Here is a 13,460-nt window from a genome sequence, read left to right on the forward strand (position 1 = left end):
TGTGTTTCTACAGCTACCTCTCTCTTAACGCATCCACGCCTGGGGTCCAGGCCCTTCCTCTCTTCATCAGAAGGAGACCTGACCACCAAAGAAAACTCTGTTTCAGCTAATTCCCCAGCTAGGACCCGGGAAGGAGGACTCTGAGAGGGAAAAGTATGCAGGGCCTCCAGTATTTGATCCACTCTTCCCTGTCCCTGGTTTATACATTCAGGTAGCATCCTCTCTCTGGCTGTCGTGTGCGAGGAGTATAGGAAGCAAGAAGGGACCGGCCTGGGCCACACCCGCCATCCTCACCTGCTGGTAGCTCTGCTGCTGAGGTATGGTCTGAGGAACCAGCCGGGGCTGACTTGCGAACACATGGCCGTCTAGGTACAGAGGCGGGAGGTGGCTGCCTGAAAATGACCAGAGAAGGCAGAAAAGAGTCAAGTTGGGGTATTGCTCACTGTCCCCTTGAAGAGTACTGTGTGCCTGCCCAGGGGACTCGGGGGAGAGGGCAGAGGGAACGAGGGCTGCTCCGTTCCGTGCCACGGTGCACCCCCACCCTTTATCCGCAGCCCCCAGCTTCAGCCATTCACTCCGGGGAGGGCGGCCTGGTCTCTCAGCCGCGGTCCTCATCCGCTCCCCGCTATTGAGTCCACAGTGGAGGGTCCGAAGGATCTACTGGAACCACATCACTGAGACCTTGGCAGCCGGCCCTCAAAATCCCTACACACTCCCATGGGGTACTGACGAGGTGACAAGGATGGTGACAAGAACAAAAGTAGCCACTGCTGCAGGGCACCTTCCAGGTGAGTCCTAGCTTCACGGGTGTGGCCACTGCACACAGCATTGTCATCAGCCACTTCAGAGGAGTAAGCTGCGGCCTGGTGAGCTGCCCGCTGCCGGGGGGCACTGCCCTGGCACTAACTGGCTCTGACTCAAGGCCGCTGCCTTTGCCATCGGTGGGACGGCCTGACTACAACCCACACCGGGAAGCATGGGGTGCACTGTGTCTACAGCACACAGGAAGCTGTGACCACCTGGCTTGGAACAAGCGTATCCTCCCATGTGCTCCGGAAGTCAGGGCTCAGAGGAACACGGTGCTCAGGGCTGTTAGATTCCAAATGGAGAAGGCCATGAGCCGGGCTCAGGGCGTGATACCTGGCATCGAAGCGGAAGGCGCTACAGAGGCCACAGGCATGGGTGGCATGGACACTCCCCCGAAGGAGCTGTAGTTCACTCCGTTGGAGGCGCCCACCGAGGATGGAGGCTGGATGCCCGAGCCCGCACCTCCTGGGGAGCTCTGCTCCGGCAAACTGGGCGAGTTCTCCCAAGCCTTGCGCGCAGACTCCATCTTCAGGAGCAAAGGGAGGGAAGGATGCAATTCACTGCCAGGCATGGCCAGGGAGCCTGGCAGTCGAAGCCAGGGACACAGGGGCTCCTCCCTCTGCCCCTTCATCCAGCTTAGGCCCCAGTTACCTTCAGCGTGAGGTCAGCGGTAGGGAAGGACATCGGGGACAGGCCGATGGCCCTCTGGATGTGATGATCCCGCCGCAGAATGGGAATGCTCTGTGTTAACCCTGCCTGGAGATGGGGAGAAAGGACACTGTGGAAGACACAGATGGAACTGAGGGGACAAGGTGGCCTGTCCAGATGTCTGCAGGTCGGACTGGGGATTTAGCTCAGTGGTTCTGTTGCTGCCTTGCAAGCGCAAGGGCCCGAGTTTGATCCCCAGTACCACAAAAAAACCCTGATGTCTGCAGACCTGGCTGCACGCGCCCCAGACAGCCCTGCACAGAGGCCCCCTACAGGCAGGCCTCTCTCAGCAACACGGAAGGGGACTGGTGCTGCCCGGGGGGCTCAGAGTGCCAGGGCCAGCCAGGGCTAGTCTGCCTGCCACACTGCCTCTTGGGTCCCTGAGAAAGAGGTCGCTGGTACACAGGCGGGAAAGCAGTGCTAGGCCCTCTGGCAGGGCGGAGAGCGTGAGAATGTGAACAGCTCTGAGAAAGCTGTGGGGAGGGCGGCCAGACCTCTCCGCCGCGGTCCTCGTCATCTGCCTGCTTTCGAGTCCACAGTGGAGGGTCAGAAGGATCTACTGGGATTCCATCACTGAGACCTTGGCACTGGCCCTTGGTAACAAGGATGGGGACAGAACGGACAAGAATGCTGCCACTGCTGGAGGACACAGGAGCCTCCGAGTAGGGAACCTGGTGAGCACAGAACTCCTTCTCACGCAAAGCCTGGCGCCGTGCTGTGGCACCAGCATTCCCTGGAACCTTCTGAGCAGGGCTGCCCATGGGCCTCTCACCCAGCCCACCCACTAAGCAAGGACACAGCAGTGTGTGGAAATGTCACTGCACAGCCTGGCTGTGGCCCGAGCAGTTAGAGCCCCGGGAGGTCTCTTGGATTGAGCGCTCAGAGCCAGACTGCGGGAACCCTGGGATGGCACACGGGGATCTTTGCGGCTTTATCCCCGCCCCCACTGGCCAACAGAGGTCTGCACAGGTCTTGGCCATGCCTGGCACACAGAGACATGAAACCATCCCGACCTCAGGAATGATGTCACTCCCACCGGAAGGTCACTACACCTAGGCATGGTTACAGGGAGGCCTGAGCAGAGGCAGCTGTCGCTGGGGGTGGGTGGACAGCGCCACGGCAGAGGAAACACAGACTTACATTACTAGCCAAGGCGTCCTGGAGTTTCACAACCGGATTCCCCGCAGGTCCAGATGCAGAGCCAGGCGGCAAGCTGAAATCAGAGTCCTGAAAAGAGGACACAGAGCCCTGTAATCCTCCCAGCTCACCTCTCCCTGAACACACGTGGACACAAGCGAGCCACACCTCGGCGCCCCAAACACCCACGAAGTCATCCGCCGGCAAGATGACCATACACAAGGAAGCCACCCTGATTCCTCTCTCCCGGGCTGTGCCCCGGGCTGCCCAGGAGCCTGGCCGGCGTCAGGAAGGCCAGCAGCATCTGCCCTGTCCCACACTGCATGCCCACACTTCCCAGATAGTGCTCAGCTCCCGACTTTCCTAGAGATAGGGGAACGAATCTGTCCAAGGCCCCGCCGTTCCAAGTACCAAGAAAAAAAAAAAAAAGAAAACAAACCCTCACTTTTGGGTTAACTCCAAATTCAATGGGCGGCACGGGCAGCACGGAGTCCACGTGAATCTCCACCCCGTTAACAGGCGGGACGACGGCCCCTTGCAGCCGCTCGGCCCCCTCCGAGCCCTTCCTGTTTTTCAGAGACCGCTCATTGCCAATGGGTCCAGGTCGGTGCTCCTTGCTCTGTCCTGAGCCTTGTTCTGCATCCTGGGGGAAGCAGAGAGGCTGAGACACAGAAGTCTAGCGTCCACGCGTCCTGGGCACCAGGACAGGGCAGGAGACAAGACAGCGGCCCTTCCACCCGGGCCCTGGCCGCCGTGGCGGGAACTCCAGGTTACCTTTTGCTCACACTGCTTCTGGGCCTGCTCCTTGTGGCTCTCGGCCTTGGGTTCCACCAGGCCCGGCCCGCTTATATCCTCTGGCTTCAGAGCACCGTACGGGGAGCTGCGCTGTGAGGAGGTCGCGGACGACTCCCGAGACTCGGCACTCAAGTCAACGCCACTGTCTCCCTGGCTGCTCTTAAAACCCTGCTGTGCGGAGCACAAGACAGGTCAGAGCCTCCCCAGACTGCACGGCACAGGCACCTCGGTGAGGCAGCATGCGGCACGACACATCGCCCCCAGGCACTTGCCCTGCACGCCTGGCCCTGGCCTTGCGCACGCAAGCACGCACGCATGGCCACACAAATGCGCCTGCCCTGCCCGAGCTCCTGCCCACCGGCCCGGCCCCTGAGTTGTCCTTGCGACTGCCAAGCTCACTCTGCTCAAACCAGACTGGGGAGCGCCACCCTCCTCTGGCTCCCCACCGGGCCAGGGCTCTCCCTTGTCATCCCTTCTTCTCTGTTCAAGCAAGGCCACACACAGACCAGAGACAAGGCTGACGACTCTGTGAGCCAGGGCCTGTAGAGGGCCCCGGTGCAGGCCCAGCAGCGGGGCCAAGGCTGGGCACGGGGCTCCCACAGGCCACACTCACCTCAGCGGAGCTGGGCTCGGGGCCGCTGAAGGCGGTGACAGCTTTCCTCCAGGAGTCGCTGGCTGTGGCCTGCACGGGGAGGGCTGCCGAGGGAGGCAGACAGAGAGTGCATCAAAGAGCAAGCAGTCCGGAAGACACTTGCTCATGGGCAGCCACTTCCGCTAACCGCCTCCCTGTGCCCCGCTGGTGACACTCAGGAACAACTTGGACACACGGGAACTGCCCTGATAGCTTCTCTGCCCAACTGCCGGACATCTGCGTTTCCACAATTGCGCTGCTCAGCATTTTATGGACTTCATGCTGCTCTAATGCATACCTGCGTGTGTTCTGCATCACTACCGCTGCCGAGCTGAGGCCTTCTCTCACTTAAGTGAACTACTAGGCAGCTTCTGTAGAGTCCTTGAGAGGTCCAAGCAGGTACTGCTGAGAGTTTGCAAGCTTGCAGACCCCTCTGAGAAGCCCACAAAAGCCATGGACTCCAGGTCCGTAAAATACATATGCACAAAAATATTATATGCTGTTTTAAGATCAAGGGGCCCGGGCTGGGGATTTAGCTCAGTGGTTTCGTCGCCTGCTGCGCAAGCGCAAGGATCCAAGTTTGATCCCTGGTACCAAAAAAAAAAAAAAAAAAAGATCAAGAGGCCGTCTGGCGCCCAGTCTTGCAACCAAGGTAGCAGAATCTGGAGGAAAAGACCTGGCAGAGGAGGGGACATCTCCAGTCCAGGGCCAGCTGCCCAGCCAGCCTGGTAATCATGGCTGACACTACCAACCTGAACGGCAGCGTGGTTCACCAAGGGACCACTGGTATTTCTTTCAATTAAAGCTGAATGCTACTAATGTCATTCTGAAACATTTTCACCGGAACACAAAGACAGGCTGCGTGGTGACAATGACAGATATAAGGCCTGGCATCCAGGGTCGTGTTTGTCCTATGGGCTGAAGTTGGGTCTCTTCCCATGGCTTCTCCAAGCTCTACCTCTCATTGCTCACATGTCCTTGATTGATTGAATGATTTTGTTTTTTGAGACAGAGTCTTGCTATGTAGTTCAGGCTGGCCTTGAACTCAGTCTGTAGCCCAGCCAAGGCTTGAACTCCTGGAGATCCTCCTGCCTCAGCCTCCTAAGTGCTGGGATATCACACCCAGCACACATGTCCTTGTTTTATTTACCCATGTCCCTCGTGGTCTCACAGTGCAGGGCTTTGCTCGAAGTAAGCATTTAGAAGAATATATGAGCCAGGGGTGGGGGTGCACACCTGTAATCCCAGCACTCACTCAGCTGGGCATAGTGGCACACGCCTATAATCTCAGCACTCAGGAGGCTGAGGCAGGAGGACTGCCCCAAGTTTGAGGTCAGCCTGGGATACACAGTGAGTTAAGGCCAGCCTAAAGTGCATAGCAGAACCGTGTCTCAAACAAAACAAAACCCTACGAGCACTCCAGAGGCTGAGGCTGAAGAATAACAAATTCAAGGCCTACCCAGACCTAGTGGCTCAGGCCTGTAATCCTAGCACTTTGGGAGGCTAAGGCTGGAGGACTACAAATTCAAGCCCAGCCTGAAAAATTGTGCATCTTAGTGAAACCCTGTGTCAAAAAGGTGTGTTTGGGGCCGTAAATTCAATACCCAGCACAAAAAACAAAAACCAAAACAAAGTTCACGGTCTTGTCTAAAAAAAGACTGGGGATGTAGCTCAGTGGTAGAGTGCTTGCCAGTGCCAGTACTGCCCCCTCCAACAGAACAGGTGGGGCGAGGGAGAAGAATCTGCTTGATGAGAACAACTTTGTGTTTTTAAGTGAAAAGTTACCAGCAACACAGGGAGTAGGGATTTGTTTCTTTCTTTCTTTTTCAAATTTCAGGGCAGCAGGTATGGTGGCACACACTTGTAAACCCAGAGCTCTGGGAGGCTGAGGCAGGAGGGTCTCAAGTTCAAGCCCAGCCTGGGCAACTTAGTGAGACCCTGTCTCAAAATAAACAACAGAAAAAGGATTGACGATGTAGCTCCACTTGAAAGGCCCTGGGTTCAATCCCCAGTACCACCAAAACCTGAACTAAGAATTTCACGGAAATGAAGTTTCCCCAAAAGAAAGATAAACCTTAACCTGGTCTCCAGGGTTCCTACCCCGAGGGCCCTAGGGAGGGGCCTACTGGACTTTTTTCTTGCCAGGGAAGAGCGGTCACAGCTGTGTGGAGCAGTCCTCTTCAGGTGGCCGGCACGAGAGAGGCTCAGCTCTCGCCCCATGTTGTCGGCAAGAAAACTGTACTCGCTTGGGCTGCAGGGCTAGAATGGTGTTCACCACGGGCTTGGCAGAGGCATCGGGAGATAGCTCACGCTTCCCCTACATTCACGTCTCTAAAGCAGGACTTCCCAAGAAGACACCAGCACCCGCTCTCACCCTGGCTGCTGCTCTCCCAGATCTCGGTCCCCAGGCTGCTGCCAGGCACGGCCACATCCCCTTGTTCCAGGCACAGATTGTTCTGCTTCTTGGCAAATCGAGGAGGGATGCGGGAGGAGAGGCCTCGAGCTTTGACTGGCACCTACAGGGAAACAGGGAGAGACACTGTAGCTGGAGACTGCTCTTCTCTTAGGAAAATAGCCTGACACTAAAGCACCACCTGAAAGCACTCAAGATGCCCAAGACACCCGTTTCCCAAGATGTCAGGCATATGGTGCACTGCCAGGCAAACCAAGCTGCCCCAGGACCAAGAACAGACGTGGCAGTGTGTGGGGTCCCTGCCCTTGTGACCTGCAGGGAGATGAACCTTACTCCCACCCGGGGAGGGCTCAGGACAGGCAGGACAGGTGGGGGGTTGTCAGGGCCCGGACAAGTCAGCCTCTTCGTGACTCTGTCTCCTACTCTGGAGAACAGTGACCCAGTGACAGCAGGCAACGGGCGGTCACACAGGCCTAGTAAATGCCCTTCCCCTCCACTCCTTGACTCCGGCTGCCCTTGGCCCTTGTGGCTCACCTGCGCGGCCTGCTCCTTTTTTCTCCTCTCCTCCTCCAGCAGGCGGCGCTGCTTCTTAGTCAGGACCTCGATGAAGCCTTCTCCCACCATGGAGCCGACCTCGCTCTCCTCCCCGGGGCTGGACCCACAGTTGTCAATGATGGCATCTGAAGCAAGAGTCCGTGAGAAGGGAGAGAGTCTCCACTCAGAACGCAAGAATCACCTAGCGCAACCACTGCCTGCTGTCTATGGACTGGCCTGTTCACAAGGCCGGGCAGTGCCTGGCTGGACACTGTTGTACACCAGGATCCCCGGAAATATGGCTGTGGCCATGCGCCTTCTCGAGCCCTTCTGACTGTCCACATTGGGCCTTGGCCCAAAGCATTGTCCTTGGAGCTGGGCACTCCCACAGCTGAACAGCCTTGGATACACCATGTGTCTCGGCCTCAGGCAACCCCTCTGTACCCCTAGGCTGTCCTGGGACTGCAAGGTAGTGAGGACCAGAAGGCAGGGATCTGAGCCATGTGTTACTGCTGTGGCCCCAGGAACCAGCCTGGCCCCACAGCACTACCGTCTGCCACTCACAGGGACTTTCAGGGCTCTGGTCCTGCTGAACTCAAGGGAGCGGGTGGGTGTGTGCGTGAGTGCCTGTGTATGTGTATACACGTGCACTCACTTCCGTAGCTCAAGTCAAACTGCTTCCGGGCCTCCTCCTGCTCCCCGGCCCTCTGCGCAGCCAGCATAGCCTCCTTCTCTGTCTTCTTGCTGGTGGCCTCAGGACTGTCAGGGTTGGCGTGGGTGCCCCGCTCCAAGGCATAGGGCGAGTGGCTGCTACCACTGCTGCAGCCACCAAGACCTCCAGTGAGGGGCTCGTCTGGGGACCTACAAAGGAAGAGGATCTGGTGAACTTAGAAACGCCCAAAGCCTGGCAGGAGACAAAAGAAAACCCCACGAGTGCACACAGCCCACACACAGACAGCAGCTGATCTAGCTCCAGTTCTGGCCCCCGAGCTGGGGGGACAGCAGCACTTACTGGCAGTGGCTTGTCGTGCATCGGGTGCAGAAGCCACCCCGGCTGGCACGGCTCAGGCATCAGTGCCCAGCGGCCCCCCATTCTCTCCTGCCGTTGTACCCTCAGCAGGGGGAGTGAAGGAAGGGCGAAGCCAACCTCTCTGTTCTTAGCCAGGACACCTCGCCCTGCTGCAAGGCTCCGGATGCCCAGGCTGGACCCACACCTGAAAGAACTGGCACCTACCCAGGGTTCCTCTCTGGGGGAAGAAACACCCCCAGTCTCAGTGTCCTGACTTCTAAGGAGGGTGGGAGGTCTGAAGCAATCTTAGGGGCACTCCCGGACCAGGGACAGCTACAGCAGCCCCCCATCTAGGGCAGTCACCAAGGCCACCCTGTACCCACATAGGAGCCTGCGGCCAGGGAGGCAGCCCCAAGCATAGACCGTCCACCCAGTTCCAGAGCAGAGGGGCTCATGGGGCTGTAGGCAGCTCTGACCAACCATGCCAAGGAGGCAGATGACAAGCAGAACCGCCAGGGAAGAGCTACTTCCATGGAGCTGGGGGCCAGCGAGGCCCTGCTGGGTCACTGCCTGGCCAGCTCTGGGGCACAGGAATCTGCTGGACCAGCTGGCACTCGCCTGGCCCCAGCTATATGCGACAAGGACACTCAGAGCCTGAGCCTACAGGACGGGGCCAGGGCAAAGGCCTGGGAGTGGGGTGTGGGGACACCTTCGGTTTAGTTTCTCAGGCCACACAACAACGACACACCACGAGAGAAGCGACAAGCAATGCAGGAGCAGTGATGGAGACGCACACACAACAGCCGGCAGTGCCAGGCCGGCGGGGCGTGCATGCATGGACTCGGTGCTGCTGTGCAACAGGACAATGACAACAGAGGACCTGGGATGGCATTCGCTGTTACCTTTTGGCTTTCAAGGGTGTCCCACTCTGCTGGCTGTCATAACGGGGGGCCATCTCGCCACCACCTGGCCTAACGGGCTTCTCCCCAAACCCTCCCGGCTCCAGCTGGCGGCTCTGCCTGTCAGCCAGGGGCCTCTGGCTGGAGAAGCTCCTCTTGGCCAGCTCCTTCCTCTCCCCCACACCGGCTCCAGACAGGCCACCATCCCCCTGTGGGCGGGGTTCGGCCCCGGGGCCCTCTCGCCGTGGGCGCTCGCTGAAGTCGCTGCTCTCCGAGGCTGTCTCCCATTCTTCGTTGGCATGATCGGAGGAGGTCTGGTAGGAGAGCTCAGGGGACCGGCGGCCCCCAGCACCGCCCTTGTCCCCAGGACAGAACTTGGGCCTGCCCGGCCACTGACCCGACAGCAGGTGGGGCTCCCCCTCGGGACCCCACAGGCCGGAGGATTCGCGTTCCTGCCGCAGGCGCCGGAAGCGCGGGGGCTTGTCCTGGCGCGGGGGGCGCCGTCTCCGGAAGGGCCGGTTCTCTGTGTTTTCCGGGTCTAGCGTGTGGTCGTCCTGGAAGAAGGCCCTCTTGTCCTCCAGGCGGCTGTCCTCGAAGGCCCTGCCACTGAATGAGTCGGAGTGTCGGTAGGAGTCTGGGATGTAGTCTCGGTCCGTGGCTCTCCGGGCCGTGCTGTACTCCTGCCAGGAGCCGCCGCCGGGGCTCCTGCTCTGCCAGGGGGCCGGCTCTCTGGCGACAAAGGTCCTGCGCCCGTAGCCGCAGTTGCTCAGCCGGGGCGGGAGTGCACGCCCGAAGGCCCGCGGGCCACGGCTCTTAGCATCCAGGCCGCCCTGGTCCTCGGAGTAGGTCTTGTTGGAGCGCCAGGAGTCCTTCTTCAGGGCACCCTCGTCCCTCTCCAGGAGCGAGCCTTCGGCCCCGCTCTCAGCGGCCCTCTGCCGGCGCCGCTTAGGGAGCTCCTCGTATTCTGAGCCCTCGCTGTGGGTCTCGCTGGCGATCCTCCGCCGGGGCTTGGCACGGGCTTGACAGTCCTCGGGCTGGGGGAAGTCACGCAGACCCCGGCCCCGGCCGCTCCGCTGGCTGCTGCTGCTGTACATGCTGCGTGCCCCAAGGACCCCGCTGCCGCACAGGCCGCTCCCGCTCCCGTTGGCGGGCCGGCCCCGGAAGGTGAATTCCCGGAAGCCTCGGCCTCGGCTGCGGGGCTGCCCTCGGCCCCCGAAGGCCTGCTCCTCGTCGATGAAGATCCAGTTGTTTCTCTTGGTCGGGGGGATGTCGCCGGACTCGCGTGATGATCTGCTCTCCCAGGTCTTGTCCAGCTTCTCGTCCTCATCCAACTTGGCCTCGTGGCCGAAGCCGGCCTGGGCTGAGGCCTTGTCCTCTGTGGCAGAGGGGAAGGCGTTGGCCAGGGCTGGGTTGTTCTCCTCGTCCTCGTCCTCTCCGGCTTTGTGCGCCGGCTCCTTCTCTGTGGCCAGCGGCACACTGTCCCCCCCAAGCCCCGTCTTCACCTTCTCCAGCTCCTTCTCCTTCTCCTCCACCTTGAGGGCTTTGAGGACCGGCTTCTTGATGGGCCCCGACCTCCGGGTCCTGCCCGGCTGCTCCTGGTGCTGGCTGCTGGAGCTCCGGGACTCGGGCGCCCACTCTGGCTCTGGGTTTGGTGGCTTCTCGGGGCTCTCTTCCTTCTCCCAGGAGAGGTGGAAGGCTGCCTCCTCTCGGGGCGCCTCCGGCTCGACACCGTTGGCTGTGTCGGCGGCTTTTGGCTGGTGGCCAACGTCCCAACTGCCGTACTCTGCCTTTTTCTCAGCAGGGACAAGGTCAGGCTCCAATGGGGGACACCTGAGGTTTGGGGTGTGAGCCCCAGGAGCACCCGCCTCCTGAACATTTTCTTGGGGTGGAAATAAAAGCTCCTGGCCTATTCTTTGAGAAGAAATACAGCTGTCAAAGTCTGCTGGGGCCTTCTTGTCAAAAGCACTCAAGTACTCCTCCCCTCTCTCCTCAAAGAGATCGCGCTGGGCACTTATGCCCCCTGACCTTCCGGGGGAGGCGGAGTACGAGCTTTCATTCCTGAAAAGGAACCAGAGAAATCAGTCAATGTGATTGGAGCTTGGTTCCTGGTTTCCATGCTGAACACAGAGCTTAGATTTAAAAAGAAAAAAAAAAAGTTTTAAAAAAGAAAGAAAAACATAAGCAAACATCTGCTCTATCTTTAGACAAGGTTGCTGGCCGTGGGCAGCTGGGTGGCCCTGGAGTCCGAGAGCGTGGAGAAGGCGTGGCCGCTGCATGGCATCCTGGGCTCAGTGCCACGCTGGAGACGAGAGGAGCTGACAGTGCCCTGGAGCAGCGAACAAGCTGGAGCCTGGAGTAGTGTGGAGCCTGGACTCTGGGAAGCACCGGATGGAGCCCAGGCGCTGCTCCTCACCCACCTGCCTGCAGGGCCTACCCTCTCCTGGGCCCAGGTTCTGCAACCCGAACCTCCAGCCCCAACACCAGAAAAAGCCGCTCACACAAGCATCTGCGCACTTCTCGCATCCCTCGCACACCTCCCTGGCCCTGGCAGCATCTTCTCCAGCAGAGCAGTCTTCCTCCTGCTGCAGGGCAGCAAGAACAAGCAGCAGCTCACCTGACGTGCACGTCCATCGCCAAGGTGTCGCCTGGCTTGGCGTGGGGGAGTGCGTAGCCCTTGCTCTGCAGTGCCATGTACCCCTCTGGGCTCCACACCGGGGCTGGATCGATAGTGCTCACTTTCCTTTCCTGCAGTGGGGGCGCACAGTTTTGATCTTCAGAGCGGCAGCCAGTCCCGCTGAGGGAATCTTGAGGCATCATGGGCTTCATCAGTCCTAAAGAAGGCAGAGGACCAATCAAGATCACCTCATTTAAAAGCCCTTCTGACAAGCCGGGTGTGGTGGCTCACACCTATAACCCAGCACTCTGGGAGGCAGAGGCAGGAGGATCACAAGTTTGAGTCCCATCTGGGCAAGTTTGTAACTAAGACCCTGGCTCAAAAGAAAAAAACAAAAAGGGCTGGGATGTGGCTCAGTGCAAGGGCCCTGAGGGTTTCAATCCCCAGCTCTGCTCAAAGAAAAGGAAGGCAGGAAGGCAGGAAGGCAGGCAGGCAGGCAGGCAGGCAGGCAGGCAGGCAGGCAGGCAGCCAGGCAGCCAGGCAGGCAGGCAGGCAAAGGGCCCGCACTGCAACCTCCACACCTTGTGGGCCAGGCCAAGGCTCCAGCGGAAACATGCCCACTGCCACGTGGACAGAGCAGTCCGCCCCATGACAGCCAGGCCCTGCCCTCTTCTGTTCAGACTCCAGGGCCTGAGCCACAGCCCTGAAAATGCACAAGGAACCAGCCCTGAGTGGACTCAATCCCTGTGGGAAGACTTGGACAAGGATGTCGCTCTCACCTCCTCATATCCCCAACCCAACATGGGACAGCGATGCTGCACGTACCTGGAATTCTGGGCATGGGGGTGGGGCAGGTAGCTAAAAATGCCAATGACTATTAACCAGCCCCATGGACTAGCACATCAGGGATGCACTGGTCCCAAGATGTGGTAAGTAGGGAATGCAGACCAACTTGCCCCTCTCCGACTGTCTGTCCACCGGAGGGAGCTGCGCTGGCATGGGGACATTAAAGAGAGAGACCTGAGGAGACGGTTCTGCACTGGGCCAGCAGTGGGACGCCGTGACCAGATGCTGCAGGCGCAGAGCTCCGGCACAGCCTCTGCTTGGGGTCCCCCACGGGCGCCAAAACACCACACTGCTTAGTGAGCATCCATCATGAGGCACCAGAGTGGTCTCATCTGTGGCTGGCTGATAGCCCCTGCCTGGGAAACCCCACCGCCACAAAGCACCAGACGCAATGGATGCAATGGCTCACTCGCAGAGCTGCGATCCTAGGGAACAGAAAATCCCTGGAGCTAACAACCATAGCAGTGCAGCTTAGCAGTCGGTGATGGGAACCTAGGGCCTCAGTCACCACCCTTCAGGGGAGCAGGGCTGGGCCCTTTCTGTGCAACTGTGCTCCAAACCCAGCATGGTGGTGCAGGCCTGTAAACCAGCACTCCAGGAGGCAGAGGCAGGAGAATCTAAAGTCCGAGCCCAGCCTGTGCAACTTAAAGACTCACTGAGACCCTGTCTCAAAATAAAAGAGATAAAGATGTAGGTGAAGTCCTGGGTTCAATCCTCAGGATCACCAAAAAATAAAAAATGAGGTGGAGGTTGGGTGGGGAACCCAGCTCCAAAGAGATAAAGCCTCAAAAGGTGCATTACCAAGACATGCTCTTTAGTACAGGGAACTGACTGGGAAGTCTGACTGGCCCAGCAGTGGGCAGGGAAAACCAGCCAACCCCTAGGAATTCAAAACACATGCTCATTTTCGTGGGGGCCAAAGGGAAGGGAGGGTTCCAATTTCTATCCCCCAGAAACCACCCAAGTTGATATCAAAGATGGCTTTAGGCTGGAAGAAGAAAACAAACCACTCTGGATCCTCAACCCAATCCGTACTGGATCCCAAAACCGGCCTCATGATCCCAAAT

The 13,460-nt window shown here is 59.1% G+C and overlaps 1 protein-coding gene and 2 non-coding genes across 23 annotated transcripts in view; all 3 read right to left on the bottom strand.

Moving 5' to 3' along the window:
- Positions 1-13,460, bottom strand: part of Prrc2b (proline rich coiled-coil 2B) — a 67,201-nt gene that overhangs the window by 9,158 nt on the left and 44,583 nt on the right. For 8 of the 21 annotated variants that reach the window (XM_087183023.1, XM_087183020.1, XM_021261847.2 and 5 more), the window contains exons 15-27: positions 11,548-11,764; positions 8,937-10,991; positions 7,681-7,886; positions 7,026-7,171; positions 6,453-6,594; positions 4,061-4,143; positions 3,427-3,618; positions 3,092-3,295; positions 2,656-2,742; positions 2,010-2,108; positions 1,459-1,563; positions 1,141-1,333; positions 295-392 (exon numbers count right to left, since the gene is read on the bottom strand). In XM_087183023.1, coding sequence (XP_087039149.1) covers positions 295-392; positions 1,141-1,333; positions 1,459-1,563; positions 2,010-2,108; positions 2,656-2,742; positions 3,092-3,295; positions 3,427-3,618; positions 4,061-4,143; positions 6,453-6,594; positions 7,026-7,171; positions 7,681-7,886; positions 8,937-10,991; positions 11,548-11,764 — 3,827 coding nt within the window. The remainder of the gene's footprint in view (positions 1-294; positions 393-1,140; positions 1,334-1,458; positions 1,564-2,009; positions 2,109-2,655; positions 2,743-3,091; positions 3,296-3,426; positions 3,619-4,060; positions 4,144-6,452; positions 6,595-7,025; positions 7,172-7,680; positions 7,887-8,936; positions 10,992-11,547; positions 11,765-13,460) is intronic. The other 13 variants (XM_087183029.1, XM_087183028.1, XM_087183033.1 and 10 more) reach the window with 8 other exon arrangements.
- LOC147826043 (small nucleolar RNA SNORD62) lies at positions 595-680 on the bottom strand. The gene has a single exon (XR_015439896.1). It is a non-coding gene; the product is annotated as a small nucleolar RNA SNORD62 (small nucleolar RNA).
- On the bottom strand, positions 2,009-2,094 carry LOC147826044 (small nucleolar RNA SNORD62). The gene has a single exon (XR_015439898.1). It is a non-coding gene; the product is annotated as a small nucleolar RNA SNORD62 (small nucleolar RNA).

This window comes from Heterocephalus glaber, unplaced genomic scaffold, assembly GCF_053883595.1.
Source record: "Heterocephalus glaber isolate CG9 unplaced genomic scaffold, H.glaber_assembly_v1.0 deba00001479, whole genome shotgun sequence".
Taxonomy (NCBI): Eukaryota; Metazoa; Chordata; class Mammalia; order Rodentia; family Bathyergidae; genus Heterocephalus; species Heterocephalus glaber.